At 47.3% G+C, this 22,077-nt stretch overlaps 1 protein-coding gene and 3 long non-coding RNA genes across 8 annotated transcripts in view; 1 reads left to right on the top strand and 3 right to left on the bottom strand.

Moving 5' to 3' along the window:
* The window catches only part of LOC309343158, a 79,647-nt gene extending 71,718 nt beyond the window's left edge, over positions 1-7,929 (bottom strand). Inside the window, exon 1 of the long non-coding RNA XR_014157126.1 lies at positions 7,677-7,929. This is a non-coding gene — a long non-coding RNA (uncharacterized lncRNA). The remainder of the gene's footprint in view (positions 1-7,676) is intronic.
* Positions 1-13,143, bottom strand: part of LOC309343155 — a 115,477-nt gene extending 102,334 nt beyond the window's left edge. The window contains exon 1 of the long non-coding RNA XR_014157117.1: positions 11,335-13,143. This is a non-coding gene — a long non-coding RNA (uncharacterized lncRNA). The remainder of the gene's footprint in view (positions 1-11,334) is intronic.
* Positions 4,046-21,610, top strand: DUSP29 (dual specificity phosphatase 29). 5 transcript variants are annotated; one of them, XM_081864435.1, is made up of 5 exons: positions 4,046-4,188; positions 9,563-9,679; positions 14,581-14,789; positions 18,772-18,992; positions 21,301-21,610. In XM_081864435.1, exons 2-5 carry the CDS (start codon positions 9,644-9,646, stop codon positions 21,549-21,551), a joined length of 717 nt encoding a protein of 238 aa, XP_081720561.1. In that variant the 5' UTR covers positions 4,046-4,188; positions 9,563-9,643; the 3' UTR covers positions 21,552-21,610. The 5 variants fall into 5 exon arrangements, with proteins under 5 accessions (XP_081720561.1, XP_081720564.1, XP_081720562.1 ...); XM_081864438.1 differs by lacking the exon at positions 9,563-9,679 and having other exon boundaries at positions 4,111-4,188; XM_081864436.1 differs by lacking the exons at positions 4,046-4,188; positions 9,563-9,679 and adding an exon at positions 13,541-13,672.
* LOC309343169 lies at positions 14,237-14,702 on the bottom strand. The gene is made up of 2 exons (XR_014157145.1): positions 14,562-14,702; positions 14,237-14,360 (listed from the first exon to the last, which is right to left on the bottom strand). It is a non-coding gene; the product is annotated as an uncharacterized lncRNA (long non-coding RNA).
* Positions 21,611-22,077: the final 467 nt, after the last annotated feature.

Here is a 22,077-nt window from a genome sequence, read left to right as displayed (position 1 = left end):
TTACTGCCGGAGGGGTGCAGAGTGCTTTTAAAATGTTTTAAAATTTTTATTTTGAATTTTTTGTATGTGGGGGGGGGGTGCGGTGGATGTTTATTCGGCCTGGGAATTTGTTTGATTTTATGTTTTTGTAATTTTTGTAATTTTTATTGTTTTTTGTTTATATTGTCTTATTTGTTTTTTTTTTGTTTGTTTGTTTCTTAAAGGGGTTATTTTGTTCTTAAGGGGAGGGGTCAGGGCTGCCGGGGAATGGGCCCCAGCCCACAAAATGGCTGGGATATGCTTCACAGGGGGGAATGCACTGGGACAACCGATCTCAGTGATCACGGGTAGGAGGAGGAGTTACGCTAAGACCAGACCATGTCATTACAGAGGAGGCAGGTTTAGTCGTTGTCTGAGGACTATCCCTGCCTCTGGGTCTGGTCCTGACCGGATGAATACTAGAATCAGCAAGGGATACCCACATGACCTGAAAGTGTTGCTGTGCAATGCCAGGTCAATGATTCATAAGACCACTGCCATCCATGACTTGATCATGGATGGAGGACTTGACCTGGCATGTGTAACAGAGACTTGGTTGGATGAAGCAGATGGGCCTGTCCTTGCCGCTGCTTGTCCACCAGGTTTCTCTTACGCACAGCAACCCAGGTCATGTGGGCGGGGAGGGGGGGGTTGCAGTGATTTTTAGGAAGTCATTAGTTTGCACCAGGCGTCCTATTGGGAAGACCCAGTTTTCTGAGTGCATGTTCTGGAAGTTGGGCAATAGGGGCAGTACAGGATTCCTTTTGGTGTACCGACCTCCCCGCTGCACCAAGGATTCCCTGCCCGAGCTGCTTCAGGTCGTGGCGGATGTTCTCCTGGAGACACCTAGCTTGGTCGTCCTAGGGGATTTTAACATCCATGCCGACACGACCTTACAAGGGGCCGCTCGGGACTTCGTGGAAAGCATGGCCTCCATGGGGCTGTCCCTGAATAAGTCTGGCCCAACCCATAGCCGCGGACATGCCTTGGACCTGGTGTTTACCTCTACGGATGTTGGTGATCTGACACTAAGTAAAAGCGAAACGAAAGAAGTGCCATGGTCAGATCACTTCCTGGTGCAACTGGACTTCTCTGCGACCCATCCCCTCTGCAGGGAGGTGGGACCGATTCGGATGGTCCGCCCCCGCCACTTAATGGATCCAAATGGTTTCCAGAGAGTGGTTGGGGATGCTTTATCCCATGTTGATGGCCTTTCAGCCGATTCCCTGGTGGCCCGCTGGAATGTGGAGTTAACCAGGGCTATTGACTGTTTGGCTCCGAAGCGCCCTCTCCGATTGCATGAAGCCCGGAGAGCCCCGTGGTTTTCCACGGATCTGAGGGCAATGAAACAATCGTTGAGACGGCTAGAGCGCCGGTGGCGGATAACTCATTCTGAATCTGACCGGACACGGGTTAGAGCTCAACGTCGAGCCTACCAAGTGGCGATAGCGACGGCGAAGAAGACTTTCTTCACCGCCTCTATTGCATCTGCAGAAAACAGCAGCAGGAGACTCTTTCAGGTGGTTCGCAATTTAGCGGAACCACCTGTAACATCGGGGCCCAGTACGGGCCACATGTTCTCCTGCAATGATTTTGCAAATGTTTTTGCAGATAAAATTGCTCAGATTCGGGAAGAAGTAGACTCCACCGTGGGAGCAGGGCCGGGGCGGGAGAGTGCTAGAGTCCTGTCTGGTCAAGTTGTGTGGGATCAATTTCAATCTGTTACCTCCGAGGATGTGGACAGGCTGCTTGGACGAGTGAAGCCAACCACCTGTCTCCTGGATCCTTGCCCATCCTGGCTTATAAAAGCTAGCCGGGAAGGACTGGGCGATGGGCTTCGTGGGGTGGTGAATGCTTCCCTCCGTGAGGGAGCCTTCCCAGACCCGCTGAAAGAGGCGGTTATTAAACCGCTTCTTAAAAAAACATCTTTAGATGCGGCCACGATGGCCAATTATCGCCCAGTCTCAAACCTCCCATTCTTGGGCAAGGTGATTGAGCGAGTGGTTGCTGAACAACTCCAGGCACGCCTGGAAGAAGCGGACGATTTGGATCCCTTCCAGTCGGGATTCAGGCCTCATCATGGGACTGAAACTGCCTTGGTCGCACTGGTTGATGATCTCCGGCAGGCTAGGGACAAAGGTGAGAGCTGTTTCCTAGTTCTGCTGGATCTCTCAGCGGCGTTTGATACCATCGACCATGACATCCTTCTGGACCGTCTTGAGGGGCTGGGAGCTGGGGGCACTGTCATACAGTGGTTCCGCTCCTTCCTCCTGGGCCGTGTTCAGAAAGTGGTGGTGGGGGATGAGTGTTCAGACCCCTGGCCGCTCACTTGTGGGGTGCCTCAGGGTTCTGTCCTCTCCCCCATGCTTTTCAACATCTACATGCAGCCGCTGGGAGGGATCATCAGGAGGTTTGGGCTGGGTGTTCATCAGTATGCAGATGATACCCAGCTCTACCTCTCTTTTAAATCAGAACCAGTGAAGGCGGTAAAGGTCCTGTGTGAGTGTCTGGAAGCGGTTGGAGGATGGATGGCGGCTAACAGATTGAGGTTGAATCCTGACAAGACAGAAGTACTGTTTTTGGGGGACAGGAGGCGGGCAGGTGTGGAGGATTCCCTGGTCCTGAATGGGGTAACTGTGCCCCTGAAGGACCAGGTGCGCAGCCTGGGAGTCATTTTGGACTCACAGCTGTCCATGGAGGCACAGGTCAAATCTGTATCCAGGGCAGCTGTTTACCAGCTCCATCTGGTACGTAGGCTGAGACCCTATCTGCCTGCGGACTGTCTCGCCAGAGTGGTACATGCTCTGGTTATCTCCCGCTTGGACTACTGCAATGCGCTCTACGTGGGGCTACCTTTGAAGGTGACCCGGAAACTACAACTAATACAGAATGCGGCAGCTAGACTGGTGACTGGGAGCGGCCGCCGAGACCATATAACACCGGTCTTGAAAGACCTACATTGGCTCCCAGTACGTTTCCGAGCACAATTCAAAGTGTTGGTGCTGACCTTTAAAGCCCTAAATGGCCTCGGTCCAGTATATCTGAAGGAGCGTCTCCTCCCCCATCGTTCTGCCCGGACACTGAGGTCCAGCTCCGAGGGCCTTCTGGCGGTTCCCTCACTGCGAGAGGCCAAGTTGCAGGGAACCAGGCAGAGGGCCTTCTCGGTGGTGGCGCCCGCCCTGTGGAATGCCCTCCCATCGGATGTCAAGGCGATGGACAACTACCTGACATTCAGAAGACATCTGAAGGCAGCCCTGTTCAGGGAAGTTTTTAATATGTGACATTTTAGTGTATTTTTTATCTCTGTTGGAAGCCGCCCAGAGTGGCTGGGGAAACCCAGCCAGATGGGCGGGGTATAAATAATAAATTATTATTATTATCATTATTATAACCCAAAAATACTTATCCCGAAGCTACTTCAACCCGAGGTATGACTGTAATGGAGATGTAAAAGATTTGGATTATCATAAAAGATGCAGGAGGAAATGATTAACAATAAGACCCACAAAGAGGAGGAGGGAAGACCAGGAGATTCTTTGGAATCTTGTTTTTATGTTGTACGTGTGATTGTAATACTTTAATCTGAAAAACCAAATAAATAAATATATAAAAAAATTAAAAAGAATGAAGCTTTGGGGTTGGGTTGGGTAGGACCCCTGGCGAGAAACTCCGGATAACTGCTGCAGTTTTAGTAGACAATACTGGGCCAGCTTGTATAAGGACTCTTACAACAGATAAATAATAAAGACTTATAGCGTTAGGAGGCACAGAGCAGCCCTGGCAGCTCCGACGAGTTACATACCGTTGGTACTGTGAAAGGGATAGCTGGTATGGCCTCTGACCTGAGGCTACCATGGGTCCAAATATGCCTTTTTGTGCACGACTGGAGCCTGCACGACACGCACACGAGCCTCTCTGACTTGAACCCTGATCTGCTCCAGCAGCCTGGAGTTGCTGAACGGCCGAGGCCACCGGTTTCAGGTCACATTAGGGAGTCGTTTTAGTAGCAGATGTAAAGATTCTCCCCTTTGAGTGGGTATCACACAAGGTCAGTCAGCAAATCCTGCTCTAAAAATAGATGCCAGTTTCAAAGTTGGCAAAGATTTCCTTTGCCGTCCCTGTCACACTCCGAAGATCCACGCTACCTACAGCTCCTGGATAAAGTCACAGGTAAGGCAAGATGAGAGAATGCTGAACTCCCTTTTCGCCCTTTCCCTTAAAAAATTCTGGGAGAGGACAACCAGGCAAGGGGGGAAAGTGAATGTTTAGCTGTATTTTCAAAGGAGCTGTGGGCTTCTTAAAACCATTTCAGGGCAGAGGCACGAGTAACATTAGAGATTCATTCATTTGGGGATACAGTGAGGTCATTCAGCATTCCAAAATATTATACAATGAGCTGCACTTCTTTCTTTCCTATTGGACGAACCTTTTTATCGTTTATGCTAAACTGAGATCTGTTTTGGGAGATTTTAAAATCCACTCTGGGAATCGTTTAGATGCTCTCCCCTCCCTTCTTCTCTGCTCCTCGGCTCTTTATTTTCTTTCAATTCCCCTTCCCTTCCATCGAATTCTGTTGCCCTGCTTCTACTATAGATGGCTTGTGTCTGTCATTCAGGAAATTTTAATGCCTTATGTCAGCCAACCCAGCTGAACTGGCTTCATGTTAACCACATGTGTTGGCAGTGAAGACCAAGTACGAAAACGATTTTAAAAAAGAAATTGCTGGCCTGGAGAATATACGAGCGAGTAGAGAAGAGATGCAGACAGAGGGTGAAGGAATAGTGGCATAAAAGAGATTATACTCAAACTCGTTTTAAACTACAACTGCACGAGACACACACAGAAAAACCTCTTCACAGTTTCCCCTTCCCCTAAAGAAACAACCACCAAAAACAATATCTGAGAAATTCCAATGATAAGGATTAAATTAACTTTTGTTTTGTTTTGTTTTAAGAAAGTTAGAGGGGATTCTTTTCAAAGAAGCTATTGCCATTAAATCAACCCAAAATCAATTCGGCAGGATTCTTAGCAGCATATTTTCAGACATCAATCTTCCATTCATTTTTAGTTGCTGTTGTTGTTTTAGTGGGAGATCTGAAGTAAAGTCATCCCTGCGCTATGAAAACTACATTGTTTGCAAATATTGCATCTTTGATCAGATAAGCATATTGAAATCCAGGGCCTGCCTTCTAATAAGTGACAGGTACATAGTGAGCCATGAGGCTTCTTTGGGTGGTTGCTAGGATTTGCAAAATATCATGTAACCAGAGTAGCACTTTAAGGTCTCCACAGCAGGAGTGCCATTTTGAGAGGGCAGTGGGGTTGTTGCACCTGCTCCTATTTCTCCTGCCATGCCTATGGTTCCGCTTTAATACAGAAATTGGGTAACTGATCTGGGTTGGCAAAATGTTGCTATAGTTATTATGAGCTAGAAACAAAAAGTAAATAAATACTCCGAAAATGCATTGCTTCAGCATTATCCATTTAAAACTCAAATATATCCACGAGATGGCCTTTGAACCTTAACTGAGAATCTTGCTCTCCCACCCCACCCCATTCATCATGCCTTGCAAGCATCCCAGATAAAAACGGGACAGGACATCCAGCTTTCTCATGCAAGAGCATGGTGGCCATTGGGGGTACTGTGATCTCAAGTGATTTCGTGTTGAAATCTCACCCCCAAAAATGCACTTTTGGGGGGGAGATGCAATTATGCAACCCTGTGCAGTGCTCCAAAATGCGCAAGCACGTCCCCCCCCCAAAAAAAGCACGTCTTTTGGACTCCATCATCTCATACAGATCACAGACGCACATCCCGGTTTGGGGACCCAAGAGGTTGCAGAATATACATTCAAACACACAGTCTCTCTCCATAGCTGATCTGCTGTGCTATGCATGGGCAGCCTGATCCACAGAATTCTTTTGGCACAGACAGATCCTATGGCAGTGCTCAGTCCTGCCTCAACAGAAGGGTCAGCAGCTAACATGCATTCTGATCTGTACTTGGGGCACAGAAGCAGACACAACAGACCCCTGTGTTGGCTCCTACCCCTCTACCTTGTGCTAGTAGTGTAGGACTAGTGCAAAGAGCTAGACTTTTATGAGTCAATGCTGCTGAAGAAAAAGAGGTGTGAAGTCAGCTTTACAGGTACTTAGGGAATCAAAGAATTGCAGAGTTGGAAGGGACCCCGAGTCCAGCCCCCTACAATGCAGGAATATGCAGCTGTCCCACACAGGGATTGAACCTGCAACTTTGGCATCATCACACTCTAACCAACAGAGCTATCCAAGCTGATTATCTTGTGGAGCAAGTTCAGAGTAAACCATCCCTCCTGGTGCTTTACACCAGCCTCCCCAAGCCGGGTGACTTCCAGTTGTTGTTGGACTAAACTCCACCTTCTTCCTAACCATGGACCATGCTAGCTGGAGACGGGTGGTAGCTGGAAAGCTAACAACTCCTGGAAGATACCAGGCTGGAGAAGGTTGCTTTTACAAAATCTACCCTGCCAATGCATTTTGCAACAGTAGCCATCTTTCTGCCTGGAAAGTCAAGGGTGCGATGAAACAGGAGGTTTGGCATAAGAGAGCAGGTGGCATAAGATTCGGTCTGAACCCGACTAAACGTGGCCATTGTGGCATTGCTCTGGCTCCCTCAGAAGCCTGCTGTGACAACTCTGCAAGGCACTTTAGGGACAAAATCGCTCGATGCCACAGCTATAGAGCAAGTGCAGTGGTGGTGTTTAGAGCATGGTTTGTTCAATCTATACTGGATCAGATTAGATTATTGCAACCTGGGGATAGGGAGGGCAAGCTGCTTGAAGTATAGCTGGCCACCTGGCTCCTTGACCCTTGTCCATTTTTTGCTTCTTAGAGCCAACCATAGGGGGCTGACTGGATGGGTCCAGGAAGTGATTAAGGCTTCATTGGAGAAGGGGGAGATACAATCTGCCTTGATGGAGGTGGTTGAACAACTACCAAGAGTCAAATATCTTCTTTGGGGGGCAAAGTGGTGGTGGTTCAACTTCAGGCACGCTTGGAAGAAGCTGATGACTTGGATCCATTCCAGTCTGGCTTCACGCCTGGTCATGGCACTGAAAATGCACCCATCACCTTGGTTGATTGCTTTGACCAGGAGAGAGATGGAGCAACATGGCACAGTTTGTTCTCCTCACTCTTTCAGCTGCTTTTGATATTGCTAACTACAATATCCTTCTAGAGCGGCCCAGGGAGGTGGTGGTTGGGAGCACTGTGCTTCAGTGGTGGATGTGGGTGGCGCTGTGGTCTAGACCTCTGAGCCTCTTGGGCTTGCCGATTGGAAGGTCGGCGGTTTGAATCCCCACGACGGGGTGAGCTCCCGTTCCTCTGTCCCAGCTCCTGCCAACCTAGCAGTTCAAAAGCACGGCAGTGCAAGTAGATAAACCGCTGCGGTGGGAAGGTAAATGGCGTTTCCGTGTGCTCTGGTTTCCACCAGTGTTCCATTGCACCAGAAGTGATTTAGTCATTCTGGCCACAAAACCCAGAAAGCTGTCTGTGGACAAATGTCAGCTCCCTTGTCCTGAAAGTGAGATGAGAGCCGCAACCCCATGGTTGCCTTTGACTGGACTTAACTGTCCAGGGGTCCTTTACCTTTTACTTTGATTCAGTGGTTCTGTTCTTACCTCCTGGGATGTTTCCAGAATGTGGTCATGGGAGCCTGCTGACCAGTGCCATGGGAGTTGCCCTCTGATGCCCCACAGAGTTCCATCTTGTCCCCTGTGCTATTTAACATCTAAATGAAGCTTCTGGGCGTTATCAGGAGATTTGGAAGTGCCATCAATTTGCAGATGACACCTAGCTCTATCTCACAATCTTCACCTGAATCAGGAGAGGAAGTTGACAACAACAACAACAACAACAACAACAACAATTTATTATTTATACCCCACCCATCTGGCTGGGTTTCCCCAGCCACTCTGGGCGGCTTCCAACAAAATATTAAAATAACAACAACAACAACAACAACAACAACAATTTATTATTTATACCCCACCCATCTGGCTGGGTTTCCCCAGCCACTCTGGGCGGCTTCCAACAAAATATTAAAATACAGAAATGCATCAAACATTAAAAGCTTCCCTAAACAGGGCTGCCTTCAGATGTCTTCTAAAAGTCCGATAGTTGTTCTCTTTGACATCTGGTGGGAGGGCGTTCCACAGGGTGGGCACCACTACTGAGAAGGCCCTCTGCCTGGTTCCCTGTAACTTGGCTTCTCGCAGTGAGGGAACTGCCAAAAGGCCCTCGGCACTGGACCTCAGTGTCTGGGTAGAATGATGGGGGTGGAGACGCTCCTTCAGATATAATAATAATAATAATAATAATAATAATAATAATAATAATAATAATATTTTTTTATTTATACCCCACCCTCCCCAGCCAAGGCGGGCTCAGAATGGCTTACAAGCAATAATAAAAACAAGATGAATGATTACAACTTAAAAACAAAAATAAAATACAACATTAAAATAATGGAACATTAAAATATTAAAATGTAGCCTCATCGCAGGAGGAGAAGGAAAAGAAAAAAGAAAGAGAGGGAGGGAGGGAATCAAATTGGCTCCAAGCCAAAGGCCAGGCAGAACAACTCTGTCTTACAGGTCCTGCGGAAAGAAATCAGATCCTGCAGGGCCCTGGTCTCATGAGGCAGAGCGTTCCACCAGGCCGGAGCCAGAGTTGAAAAGGCCCTGGCTCTGGTTGAAGCCAATCTAACTTCCTTAGGGCCCGGGACCACTAGGGTGTTGTTATTTATGGACCTTGAGGCTCTCCGTGGGGCATACCAGGAGAGGCGGTCCCGTACGTATGAGGGTCCTAGGCTGTGAAGGGCTTTAAAGGTCAAAAGCAGCACCTTAAATCTGACCCTGTACTCCACCGGGAGCCAGTGTAGCTTGAAAAGCACTGGGTGAATATGCTCCCATGGCAGAGACCCCGTGAGGAGCCTCGCTGCAGCATTCTGTACCCGCTGGAGTTTCTGGGTCAGCTTCAAGGGCAGCCCCGCGTAGAGCGAAGTAGTCAAGCCTGGAGATGACCGTCGCATGGATCACTGTGGCCAGGTTGGGCGGGAAAGGTAAGGGACCAACTGCTTGATGCGGCGAAGGTGGAAAAATGTCACCTTGGCTGTTGCTGTAACTTGCGCCTCCATGGAAAGGGAGGCGTCAAGGATTACACCCAAACTCTTAACGGAAGGCAATGGCACTAATTGGGGCCCCGCAAGAGAAGGGAGTTGGTCCCTCATCCCCATGCCATCCTGACCTAGCCATAGGACCTCTGTCTTTGACTGGACCGAGGCCATTGAGGTGTTAGACCATTGTTTGGAGGTGATGGGCTGGGCATGGGCCAGTAAGCTGAATCCTGAAAGACCACCTTCATCCCTACAGACCCTCTCAGGTGCTGAAATCAGCAGAGCGGGCCTTCTTGTTTATTCCACTATGCTCAGAAGATCGTGGGGTGGTGGCCTGGGAGAGGGCATTTTCTGTGGCATCCCCTAAGTTGTGGCTCTCCGTCCCCACAGGGGTGTACCTGGCCTCTTCATTAGACAGCTTTCGGGGAATGTTGAAGACACACCTCTTTTCCCAGGCCCTTGACCCCTGAGATGTGCATTTTTAGGACCCACCTCATTTCTGTGATTGTAAGTTGTTTTGAACTGCTTTTCATACTGTGTTTTAATTGTTCTAACCCACCCTGGTATCTTAGGGTGAAGGGTGGGTAATTAATACAACAGCAACTTCCTAGCAACAGATCAGGATGAATGCCCAATTAACAGGCTGCCTGGAAGCAATGTATCTGTAAATAAGTTTATAGGAAGCATTATGACTTCTAAAAACAGACAGCAAATCCCCAGAAAATAGCACCCTCCCCAACAGAATACCCCCAGTTTCAACTATCTCTGGAAATAAACCCTCGGCTCTCACTCTCTCTAAAACTGCTGGGTTTTGTCTCCTGATGGGTCTCTCCCTAATAACTTGAGAAATTCTGGGCCATCAGGAGACCATCACTGGTCAATAGCTTGTATTGGGGCTCATCCACACTTCTGCTTGTACCATTGCTTTTCCCCAGACAAACCTGCTCTTTACTGCTGAATCAGAGCAAACATCAGCAGGGTTTTCTGCGGATTGATGCTTGCTATGATTAAGCAGTAAAGAGCAGCTTTTCCCAGGGAAACTGGCAGGGAAAATGCTAGAAAGTGCCTTGAAAGCACAGAACAAGTGGAAAACTGCTCAGACCCATGCTTTCTAGGTGTAGGACAAGCAAAGTGTGGACGAGTCCTTGATGAAGCATCAATCACCATCCTGGAAAACAAAGCTATCAATCCACAAATGATCAGACAGCACCTACAACCAATGCACTCCACATTTAATGCAAATTGGCTGGTGAGTGATCTGGGCTTTGTGCATTTGGATTATGATGGTGGAAAGTGGTCAGGCTTCTTTTGCCCTGAGCCAGAGAAGGAAACAGATCATCTTCCCATGCCCTATGAATTGACTCAAGACTACCGAGCACTGAAAGCAGACAGCAACAGGGAACAAGGAATACCATAACTGTGCACCTGCAGAACAGCTAACCCTAGATCATGGCCCTCCAGTTGTTGTTTGACTCCAACTCCCATCAGTCCAAGCCAGCATAGTTAAAATCCGAGATGGAAGCTGTAGTCCTGCAACAGTTGGAGAGATGCTCGTTCCCCATCCCTGCTCTAGATAGTCAAAGTTACATGGAAATGAAATCTGTTCTAATAGTTACCTTGCAAAGGCATTCAATCTTCCCATGCAATTTCTGCAAAAAAGCCAGCCAGCCACTGGATAACCAAGTATCATGGAATTTCAAGGTATGAAAAACCTACCCCAGGAGACCACCAGCCAAACCATGAATTTATTTAACTTTAATTTGTCCATTAAATTTGTTTAAAACATCATCCTTTATCACACCTCTGTTTGACAGTTATTTTTGTGAACTCCTGAAAAGCAATGGCTTAGGTGCTGGCCTCTCCCAAATATCTTCCACAGTGAAGACTGAGACAGATTTTTTTGCATGTATTCAGTTTCCGCGTCTTCCTTTAGTATTTTTTTCATACCTTATTCTTCAAAAAGTCCCACTCTCTTATTTGCTGGTGTGGCGTTCGTACGGAGCCCCCGGTCGTCTCACGGACTATTGACCTGTACACCACTCATCCGCTACCACCAACCGGGTCCTCCCCAGTAAATCACTTAGCCTCAGTCAGGTTCTCACATTAACAAAGAATAGTGTAGTTTACTGCAGACACAAACAAACTTTAACTGCATTCCAAACATTACTCTTTACCTTCTTAGTCTTATTTTATCCTGTCTCTGTCTCTTCTACCTCCCCTCACACAAGAACCCACTGCACTAACTGTCTCTCTATTTCCAACTGCCTGCCAACTGCATTTCCAACTGCCATTCCCAACCAACCCACTAAAACCAACCAACTAGCCACCCCCAAACCTCAGGCTAAGCCCTTTTATAAACAGGTAGGCTCCACCTCCGGCCTTCCTATTGGTCTACATTTTAACTCTTTCTCTCCCCCCTGTACAGACATTTTCAAATGAATGGGCAAATGCCACAGCTGATTTCCTGTCTTTTTAATGTACAGTGGTACCTCTGGTTACATACTTAATTCGTTCCGGAGGTCCGTTCTTCACCTGAAACTGTTCTTAACCTGAAGCACCACTTTAGCTAATGGGGTCTTCTGCTGCTGCTGCGCCACCGCCACGCGATTTCTGTTCTCATCCTGAAGCAAAGTTCTTAACCTGAGGTACTATTTCTGGGTTAGCGGAGTCTGTAACCTGAAGCGTATGTAACCCGAGGTACCACTGTATTTAAATATATTTTGCCAGAGTCGCCTTGAACACTATGCTAAATATAGCACCTGTGACTTAGCTCTCTTTTGACTAGATCCAGATATGATTCCAGATCTGAAAAAAATCCTCTTCTGAAATTAACTGAGTGTATGAAATTTTCTGAACAATTTCCCATCCACATACCTTTTAAATCTGGGAGCATTCAAGTCATTGATCCCAAGTGATTTGAGGTCTTTCACGAGATCCTGGGTATTGCTCACACAAATGTGTCTCTTGACCACGAACTAAATTTACATTTATTTGATGAGCGTGGAAGTCATTCTTATAAGATCTCCTTTAGCTGCTTCTCTGATTTTTTTTAAATGTCTGTAAATCACCATCAGAACTTGGTTTAGGGGAGTATTACTATTTTCCTGTTTCGGCCTGATTCTTCTACACATAATGATTCTACAGCTAAATCTGTTTCTTGTACAAGTTCTGATTTATGGCCCTCTGTGCCTTCTTTGACATATATATCAATGCAACTCCCAACCCAATACAACTTTACTCTGCCCTTTTCATAGATTTTAAATGTAGAGATAAGCATCTCTTTGTTCTGCTAGTGTTCTCTGATAAGCCCAGAGAAGCCTTATTTTTTCCTGTAAGCAAATGTCAGACACTCTGCTTCCCCCAACTTGGCTCAATCTTCTAGCATTAGCATAGAAACACATACATCGTGTGATCCTTCTTGAAATGTTTTCATTGTGCGTCATTTTCCCAGTGACACTGCAGCCTATTTTATTGTCTGCCATTAGTTTCCATGTGCTCACTGTCAACTTCTATCCTCTCTTCATTGATTTATTGCCTGTCTGTAAATATACCACTTTCCTGCCAAGGCACTCAAAGCAATTAGGGCCCTAATGGCAGCTCAGAATGTTTTAGATCATCTTCCCCCAGCAGATGAGTCATCTTGAACGGGATGCCATTCGGCTTTTCTCTGGAAGTCAGCTGAAAAGCTGCTCCATAATTGTAATACGATTATAATTATCATATTATCATCACACCAGAAATCTGGTTCCATTACAGGAGTCAAGGGCACAACATTACCAGGAAGTTGCCCTATTCCATCCCCGCCGAAATTAATGGAAGCTCAACAAGACAGCAAGGGGAGAGACGATGGACAAGCCTGGCTTTCACCAGCCAACAGGCTTTCTTACTTGTTGTTGTTTAGCCGTTTAGTCATGTCCGACTCTTCGTGACCCCATGGACCAGAGCACGCCAGGCACTCCTGTCTTCCACTGCCTCCCGCAGTTTGGTCAAACTCATGCTGGTAGCTTCGAGAACACTATCCAACCACCTCATCCTCTGTCATCCCCTTTTCTTTGTGCCCTCCATCTTTCCCAACATCAGGGTCTTTTCCAGGGAGTCTTCTCTTCTCAGGAGGTGGCCAAAGTATTGGAGCCTCAGCTTCAGGATCTGTCCTTCCAGTGAGCACTCAGGGCTGATTTCCTTCAGAATGGATAGGTTTGATCTTCTTGCAGTCCATGGGACTCTCAAGAGTCTCCTCCAGCACCATAATTCAAAAGCATCAATTCTTACAAAGCCCTTAAAATCCAGCCATTGCTTCTAAATTGGAGTTCTGAAACCTCAACAGAACACTCACAGCCCCTGCCTGCCTGAGGGGAAACCCTGTTTGTTCAGTCCTACCTATTGGCAGACACAGCCAAAATTCCATGTTTGTAGATGCGCATTATTGTGAGGGGAGAAGGTTCGCCATACAAGTCCAGCCACCGAGAGCTTGTCTGACATTGTTTGGGTCCATAAAGAAAGGTAAGCGGGCGTCTTAGCTTTACCTCATCAGCAGCCTTGCTGTAGGTCATATTATTGTGTTTGCTGTGGAAATGACCAGTTCAACTGCCTCACGATGAGCATTCTAAGCCATAAGCCACCCACCGGTTAGACTCTCTTGGAGGAAGCCATATTTTACATATGGAGATTGACTAACTTCTGGCCCAGGAGGTTACTTCAGAAAGGGGGAACAGGTACAATCCTAGACAGCTCTTGGAATGAGCACTTTCTCCTCTCCCCCACCCTAATTAAAATGTCACCCTAGACAGGGGCGAGTGCAAATAATGGGGCTGGGATCAGATTTCTTTTTAAGCACTTGAAACACTTTGTGAAGTTTGGCAAATACAACCCCCAATTACTCGACGGTATGTGTGGTGCTGTTTTGTTTTTTTAAAAAAAGGGTTCCAATAGAGCCAGGTACCTCAAAACTTCAGAAACACAAAAAGGATTTGGATTTGGTTTAGGTCCTCAATATTTGACTAACCTTTCTCACAATACCACTGCTTTGGCTTTTTCATTCCAGAGACGAGAGGTTGAGTTGGCCAATATTTTAAATTTTTCATTATAAGCTCCTCCAGAGTCAAAGCAGAAACATATGTTCTGCCTGAGGGCAGAGTGAAGCTGAGATGCCTCTCATCCATAATCTCCAGTTTAAATTACCCCCTCTGTGCTGCAAAAGAAAAAAGAAAAAGAAAAAAAAGTGCCACCCAGAGAGGCGCTTTTCACCAGTCCAAAGTTGTCATATAAATAGCCTTATCCCCCCCCCCTTTTTTTAAAATCAGTCCTAATAGGCCTGTTGTAAGGTACAACAATGACAATATAATCTCTAGGGAGAACGGTATCCACTTGGTTCTCTTAACAGCAACCTCACCTTCTGCTTGGTGTTGCAGGTTTTTGGATTTTGTTTCCTCCGTCATCCATCAAGCTCTTCAATGGCCCTGAAATCTGGGAAGATCAGTGCTTACGCAGCCGTCAAAGTAGACCCCAATGGGGACTACTGCACCCCTGGAGCGTTTGACCTGGAGAGGCTCTTCTGGAAAGGCAGTCCAAAGTACACCCACGTCAACGAAGTCTGGCCCAACCTCTACATAGGAGATGAGTAAGTTATGCCAAGGCACATGGCCTCCAGTAGTCATGGAGAGCATTATGCCTGTAATGACTGGATCACAGTGGAAATGTGGCTCTGACATCATCCTCTCTGGGCTATGCTGTGCACCTGCAAGTGTAGATTCTGTGTAGGATAATTGAAAGGTATTGCTAGGGCAGGAGGTAAATAAAGGGGTTTAGAGGTTTGGTAAAAAGGTAAAGGTACCCCTGCCCGTACGGGCCAGTCTTGCCAGACTCTAGGGTTGTGCACTCATCTCACTCTAGAGGCCGGGAGCCAGCGCTGTCCGCAGATACTTCCGGGTCACGTGGCCAGCGTGACAAGCTGCATCTGGCGAGCCAGCGCAGCACACGGAACGCCATTTACCTTACTGCTGGTAAGCGGTCCCTATTTATCTACTTGCACCCAGGGGTGCTTTCGAACTGCTAGGTTGGCAGGCGCTGGGACCGAACGACGGGAGCGCACCCTGCCGCGGGGATTCGAACCGCCGACCATGCGATCGGCAAGTCCTAGGCGCTGAGGTTTTACCCACAGCACCACCCGCGTCCCTAGAGGTTCGGTAGGTGGCCTTAAAATGACCCATCAGAGATGATGATGATGATGATGATGATTATTATTATTTTATTTATACCCCGCCCTTCCCGCTTCAAAAGCCGGGCTCAGGGTGGCTAACAACAAATTTAAAACACTTAATTATAAAAGCAGCATAAAACACAGTATAAAAGCAATTCAAAAATCAATTAGATAATCCCCAGGGCTAGCTGGCTCAAATTGGTCCTACTTGGGCCAGCGAGGAGGCCAGGGGAGAATTAGCTGTGGGGTCTCAGAGCGAATGATCTTCATAAAAGGGGAGGGGGAGGGAAGGGAAGGGAAATAAAAGATCAGGCTGAATTCAAATTAACAGCCAGGCGGAATAGCTCTGTCTTACAGGCCTGACAGAAGGAGGTTCAATCCTGAAGGGCCCTAGTCTCATGGGACAGAGCATTCCACCAGGTTGGAGCCATCACTGAAAAGGCCCTGGCCCTGATGGAGGATAGTTTGACTTCCTTGGGGCCTGAGACCTCTAAACTATGGTTATTCATGGACCTTAAGGTCCTCTGCGGGGCATACCAGGGGAGGCGGTCCCGTAAATACGAGGGCCTTAATTTGTCCCTTCTTCACAATTCTAACCACTCCCTGCCTGTTTTATGTCAGCATTTGTTTGAAATTTGTACACATACTGATCCCCTGAAAAGCTGTGTATGGAGAAAATCAGCTTGGGCGAGAGATGATTTTGAGTGAGAGAGCATTGGTGGGAAAGACACCCCCAAGTCTTCCCTCCCCACACCCGCAATGCTGTGTCTCTGCTCCAAATCAAAGCCTCCCCAAAGCTGCTTTACATTAAAAAGAGAAGAAAAAACCCACCAAAAACTTGCATGCATTTTGGTGCAACATCTAATTTGCCCTTCATTCCTTTTGTAATAGAATGCTGTTGTAGACACTGCCCAGAAGGAATGAAACTTTTACAAGCGCTTTCAGACATGTAATAAACAAAGCTTCGAGTTTCATGGGATGCTACCCTTTCCAAAGTCTTTTACTGGGGAGCTACAAGAATGTAATGCCAGGAATTGGACACTTTTGTGAAAAAGCAGATATTTAAAAATAGGTGGTGCAGGGCTCCTTCTTTTCGGAACCAATACTCATATTGAACTTGTACAGAAATGTTTGAAAACTGCTTTATATTTAAAAGTGGGTGTCCTATCATGCAAAACTTTTTAAAAAATGTATTTTTAAAAGAACACATGGATTTCACTGCGTGGCACCTTAATTAAAGGCCAGAGCCAGAAAGCATCAATTCAGACACAATATATGTATCAAACTTCTTTTGGGGGGGTGGGGTGGGGCAGAGATAGTTCTATTAGGAACCCCTAACAACAAGGAAGTCCAAAAATGGGATTACCAGGAGGCTATTGTGGCTGTTACCTAATCTAGTGGTTTTCATGGGAAAGTACTTTTGCAGCTACAGTTGATACAAAAGGGACTTCTCTTCCTGGCACCGCCTTTGCTGCCTTTAAACAGCAAGAGTGTACAGACAGAAAGTCTGCTATTGCAGGCCCTCCAAGTGTCCCTATTTTCCAGGGACAGTCCTAGATTTACAGAAGCCATCCCAGTTTCTGATTTGATCCCAGAATGTCCCAGTTTTCCTTAATTTTAAGTTCCTGCAAGATCTGGGTCCTAGCAGGCAATCACCTTCCTGTGCCCTTATTAATCTGTTTTAGTTAAATAAATGTTTGCCCCCCTGCCTAACTCACTGTGATGCTTTTTCAGCTGGGGCTGGGGCACTTTGCCCGACGGGGCTCCCTCTAACTTGTGGAGTGAGTGCCTGAGTGCCCTCGCTAGCTAGGGCAGGCATTCCTGAACAGGCAATTTCACGGTCCAGCCACTTGACGGGAACAGTTTCCACTGAAAAGTGTAAGCCACCCAGATATCCAATACAAAAAGGATGTACACACTGTGGGAATGTTCAGGGATGCAGGAGAGGATATATTGTGAGATTATATCCTTATCCAACTTGTGCTAACAAGTTCCCAAAATATCAGCAGAGTTAAAGACATTCCCCTTTTAAGTTTGCAACGGTAACGTGCTCAGGTTCGCTAGAACCTCTATAATAACAACTCTGGTAATTTCCCCTTTGTTCCCTCTTAAAATACAAGACACGACACAGTCTTTCATAAAAGTATAAAAAGAGGAGTTTACTCACGTTCTGTTCACAATAGGCAGACAGGCTTAAAAAGGTAACATACATTCAGAATCTATCTTATAGGAAGATAGTCCCTTTGTCCTCTCTTGGCTGGGAGCCAAGAGGGCATCCTTAGATGTTGCTTCTTCGAAGGAAGATGGCAGAGAGAGGCAAGAGGCAAGAGAGTAAAAGAGAGATGGCTGTGCTGCCCTGTGCTTTTATCATTACCTGCACAGGTGAGGCCACACCCACCTCTGGTCACATGCAGAGGAAGTCTGTCCCAGGAAGTTTACCTGCTGGCTGGACAGACATCCCTCCCCATGTCTTAACATGTACACTCTAGGAATGTTGTAATTGACTGCTCCCGTATTTTACATCCCCCCCCACACGTTACATTCAATGTGTGTGCCATCTGGGTACCTGCCTACACCACAGCTGAGCTGTGAAAAGCATCGAGTGGTCACTCTTTCACACAAACAGTTGTAGAAATAGATCATGCTTGCGCTCAGCGTACCATTGAGGTGGGGAAGAGAAGAAAGTGATGAATCATAGAATCAAGAGAGCTCTGGTGTTGTTCCAGCGACAGCCGCCCTTTGGCTCAGCCTTAGAAAGGAGCAGCACAGAATAATAGAATCAAAGAGCTGTAGAGTTCACGCAGCTACCAGCATGAGTTTGACCAAACTGTAGGCATTGGAAGACAGGAGTGCCTGGCATGCTCTGGTCCATGGGGTCACGAAGAGTCAGACACGCATAAACAACTAAACAACAACCAAAGAGTTGGAAGGCACCACGAGGGTCATCTAGTGCAACCCCCTGCTATGCTGGAATCTTTTGCCCAACATCGGTCTCAAAGCCATGAAGGAGTGTCTCCACCCCTATCGTTCAGCCCGGACACTGAGGTCCAGCTCCGAGGGCCTTCTGGCGGTTCCCTCACTGGGAGAAGTGAGGTTACAGGGAACCAGGCAGAGGGCCTTCTCGGTAGTGGCACCCACTCACTATCTGACTTTTAGTAAACATCTGAAGGCAACCCTGTTTAGAGAAGTTTTTAATGTTTGATGTTTTATTGAGTTTTGAATATTATGTCGGCAGCCACCCAGAGTGGCTGGGGAAACCTAGCCAGATGGGCAGGGTATAAATAAATTATATTATTATTAATATATTATTATTATACTACTTTGAGATTCTCATGCCATGCCAACTGAACTATGCCGTAACTGCAGTGCCCTTGCCTAACAGCCTCTGATTGCTTTGACCCAGGAAAACAGCCCTTGATCGCTACAGCCTTGAGAAAGCTGGCTTCACCCACATCCTCAACGCAGCCCATGGCCGGTGGAATGTCGATACGGGACCAGAATACTACAGGGACATGGACATTGAGTACCACGGGGTGGAGGCAGATGATCTGCCCACCTTCAATCTTAGCCAGTTCTTTTACTCTGCTGCTGAATTCATTGATAAAGCACTCCAGAATGAAACAAGTAAGGAAAATGGGCTTCCGTCCGGGCGTTATCTGCAATGGCCTAACTGGCATGGTGGGTGAGCCTGCCAAACCTAAGACCATGGCCAGGCATGGGTGTTTTCTCTAACCCTGTGATCCTGTGTGCGTATGGGTGGGAGGAGGTAATCTCTTGCAACTACTACAGATGCTGCATCCCATCTGCCCCCATTTAAATCACACCCATTCAGCACCGCTCCTTCCCATGTGCAGCTATGCTTTTTTTTTAAAAAAAAAAATGGACACATAAACTAGAACAAGCAATCAAAGAACCTCTGAGTATATGCAGAAGGCAGAGCATAAACTGCCTGCTCCCAAACACTGAGAGTTCCTTCTGAAGCAGGCAACAAATTGAGCACCTCTTGTTTACAAGCTAACCATTTGAGTCAGCTGCCTTAATGCAGGACCTGAAAATAGCATAAGCTCATGGCAAGCGCTCCAATCCTGCCAGAACGCTTTGCCCACTCCCTTTCATGGGCAGAGGTGGAAGCGACGGTGGTCAAGGGACAGAACTGTTTCACCTATTGGAGCTCCGCACCACATGTAGACATGGCGAACTGGATACACGCATTGGTCACATGTTACAATGTGCCCCTTCTAGTTCTCCCAAAAATGAATGGAGTCTGGGACAGAGTCTCCATAAGACTAGATCCACTTTGAAACCGTGCAAGCACCAGGTGCTCCCTAGGAGCTGTCTGTGGTGCTACAACAGCCAACCTGCCTTTCTCCGAGGGCTCCTCCACAGGACCAGAATAAGACGAGAGTACTTTGAAATTCTTGGGACGTGGGTGGTGCTGTGGGTTAAACCACAGAGCCTAGGACTTGCCGATCAGAAGGTCAGCAGTTCGAATCCCCATGACAGGGTGAGCTCCCGTTGCTCGGGCCCTGCTCCTGCCCTCCCAGCAGTTCAAAAGCAGGTCAAAGTGCAAATAGATAAATAGGTACCGCTCCGGCAGGAAGGTAAACGGCGTTTCCGTGCGCTGCTCTGGTTCGCCAGAAGCAGCTTAGTCATGCTGGCCACATGGCCCAGAAGATGTACGCCGGCTCCCTTGGCCAGTAAAGCGAGATGAGCGCCGCAACCCCAGAGTCGGTCATGCCTGGACCTAATGACCAGGGGTCCCTTTACCTTTACTCCTTTACTTTGAAATCCATGTACCTGAGCTGCTCATCTAGGACAGTCCTTGACTCTGCATGGGCTTTTCAAAATCAATCATCCCTACCACACATTCATGATCGGGGGGGGGGGTGTCCTCCTTTAGTTGCAGTGTTTATGAGCCTGGCAGAGTGCTTAAAGGGTTAAGAATGGGGATAAGGTCTGGGGACCAGATCCTCTCTAGTCAAACTGCAAAATAAAGAGAACAGTGGCATACCAGAATAATTCATGTCAAAAATCATAAGCCAATCTAAATACGAGAAATAACTCAGATATTTCTGACCCAATCCAAATTGTTCGTCCTTCCCTTCCACCCACCTCCAATTTCCCAAACCCCCTCCCCTTGTTAAACCAAGGACTGTTAACCTCCATGTCCCAGACCAAGCAAAGGCCTGATCTGGCTTTTTTCTCTCCCCCTCTTCCATGAACCCAATTTTTAGAAGTGGCAGTAAAAAAGGGGGGGGAATTAAGTAGGTGCGTTGCTGAGTTGGGTGGCCCAAACAGCCTGATGAGGACGCAAACTGCTCCTCCTCAGTCATCATTTGATAAGTGGGGAAGGGGGTGATAACTTTATCCTCTGCCGATTTGCATGGATCACCTGGGGGCCCTTGTGCATGTGTGTTGTGCCTGCACACAAGACTGTGGGGCATCCACACCCACCACTCACATATGACCCTAAGTATAAAAGTAAAGGTAAAGGACCCCTGGACGGTTAAGCCCAGTCAAAGGCGACTATGGGGTTGCTGTGCTCATCTTGCTTTCAGGCCGAGGGAGCCAGCGTTTGTCCACAAGACAGCTTTCCAGGTCATGTGGCAAGCATAACTAAACCGCTTCTGGCACAATGGAACACCAGAGCGCATGGAAATGCCGTTTACCTTCCTGCCACAGCAGTACCTATTTATCTACTTGCACTGGCATGCTTTCAAACTGCTAGGTTGGCAGGAGCTGAGACAGAGCAACTGGAGCTCCCTCTGTTGTGGGGATTCGAACTGCCGACTTTCCGATCAGCAAGCCTATGAGGCTCAGTGGTTTAGACCACAGCGCCACCCGCTCCCCTGGATTTGCCCAACACCAATGACAAATGGAGAAGTGCCAGTGGCAAAGAATTTGAATGGTTTCTTTTTCTTCACTTCCACAGGCAAGATTTTGGTCCACTGTGCCATGGGTCGGAGCCGCTCAGCTGCCTTGGTCTTGGCGTATCTGATGATTTACAAGAACATGACTGTGGTTGATGCCATTGATCAAGTGCTCAAGCACCGGTGCATTCTCCCAAACCGTGGCTTCCTGAAACAGCTCAGAGAACTAGACATAAAGCTGGCCCTGGAGAGGAGCAAAGCCACAAACGGGATGGAGTGTAACCAAGAGGCCAGCACAGAGACGGAGATCTAACATTCCCTATTTTCTAGAAAAGAATTGGTTTTAAAAAGAAATGGGAAACTTGAAAACAATTAGGCAAAGGGAGTCATTTGTTACCAAGTAAAGCTGGGGAAGTAGGGGCGGGGAAGAGACTCAGTAGCACTTCAAATGCCTTAAGTGTATTTTCAGCTTGAAAATGCACTAACATGGTAGGAGGTCTTCAAAGAAACTTGAAATACACAGAGAAGGCTTCCTTCATGCTGTTTTTCAGAGCTTTCTTTTACAGAGGGGGCTTGGGAAGAAACCTGATAACCCAGTCACCCAAAGAGTCAATCAACAGTGCGTAAGAAGAAAGGACCCAACGGGATTTACAAAGAGTCACTGCTGGAAACTGTCACTTGTTTTAACTTTGTGGGTCAGGAGGCCTGCAATTGCTCTAGCGTATGGTCAGAAAAGGGCATCTCGGTATTACACACACACACACACACACACACACACACACACTATTGTTAGGGTTGGTAGATGGACCTTGCTGGGTCATCTGTCTCCTGGATGGACT

The sequence above is a fragment of the Podarcis erhardii genome, assembly GCF_964252035.2.
Source record: "Podarcis erhardii genome assembly, chromosome: 5".
NCBI lineage: Eukaryota > Metazoa > Chordata > Lepidosauria > Squamata > Lacertidae > Podarcis > Podarcis erhardii.
The sequence above is the reverse complement of the archived record's forward strand: the minus strand, read 5'-3'. Positions and strand labels throughout refer to the sequence as shown.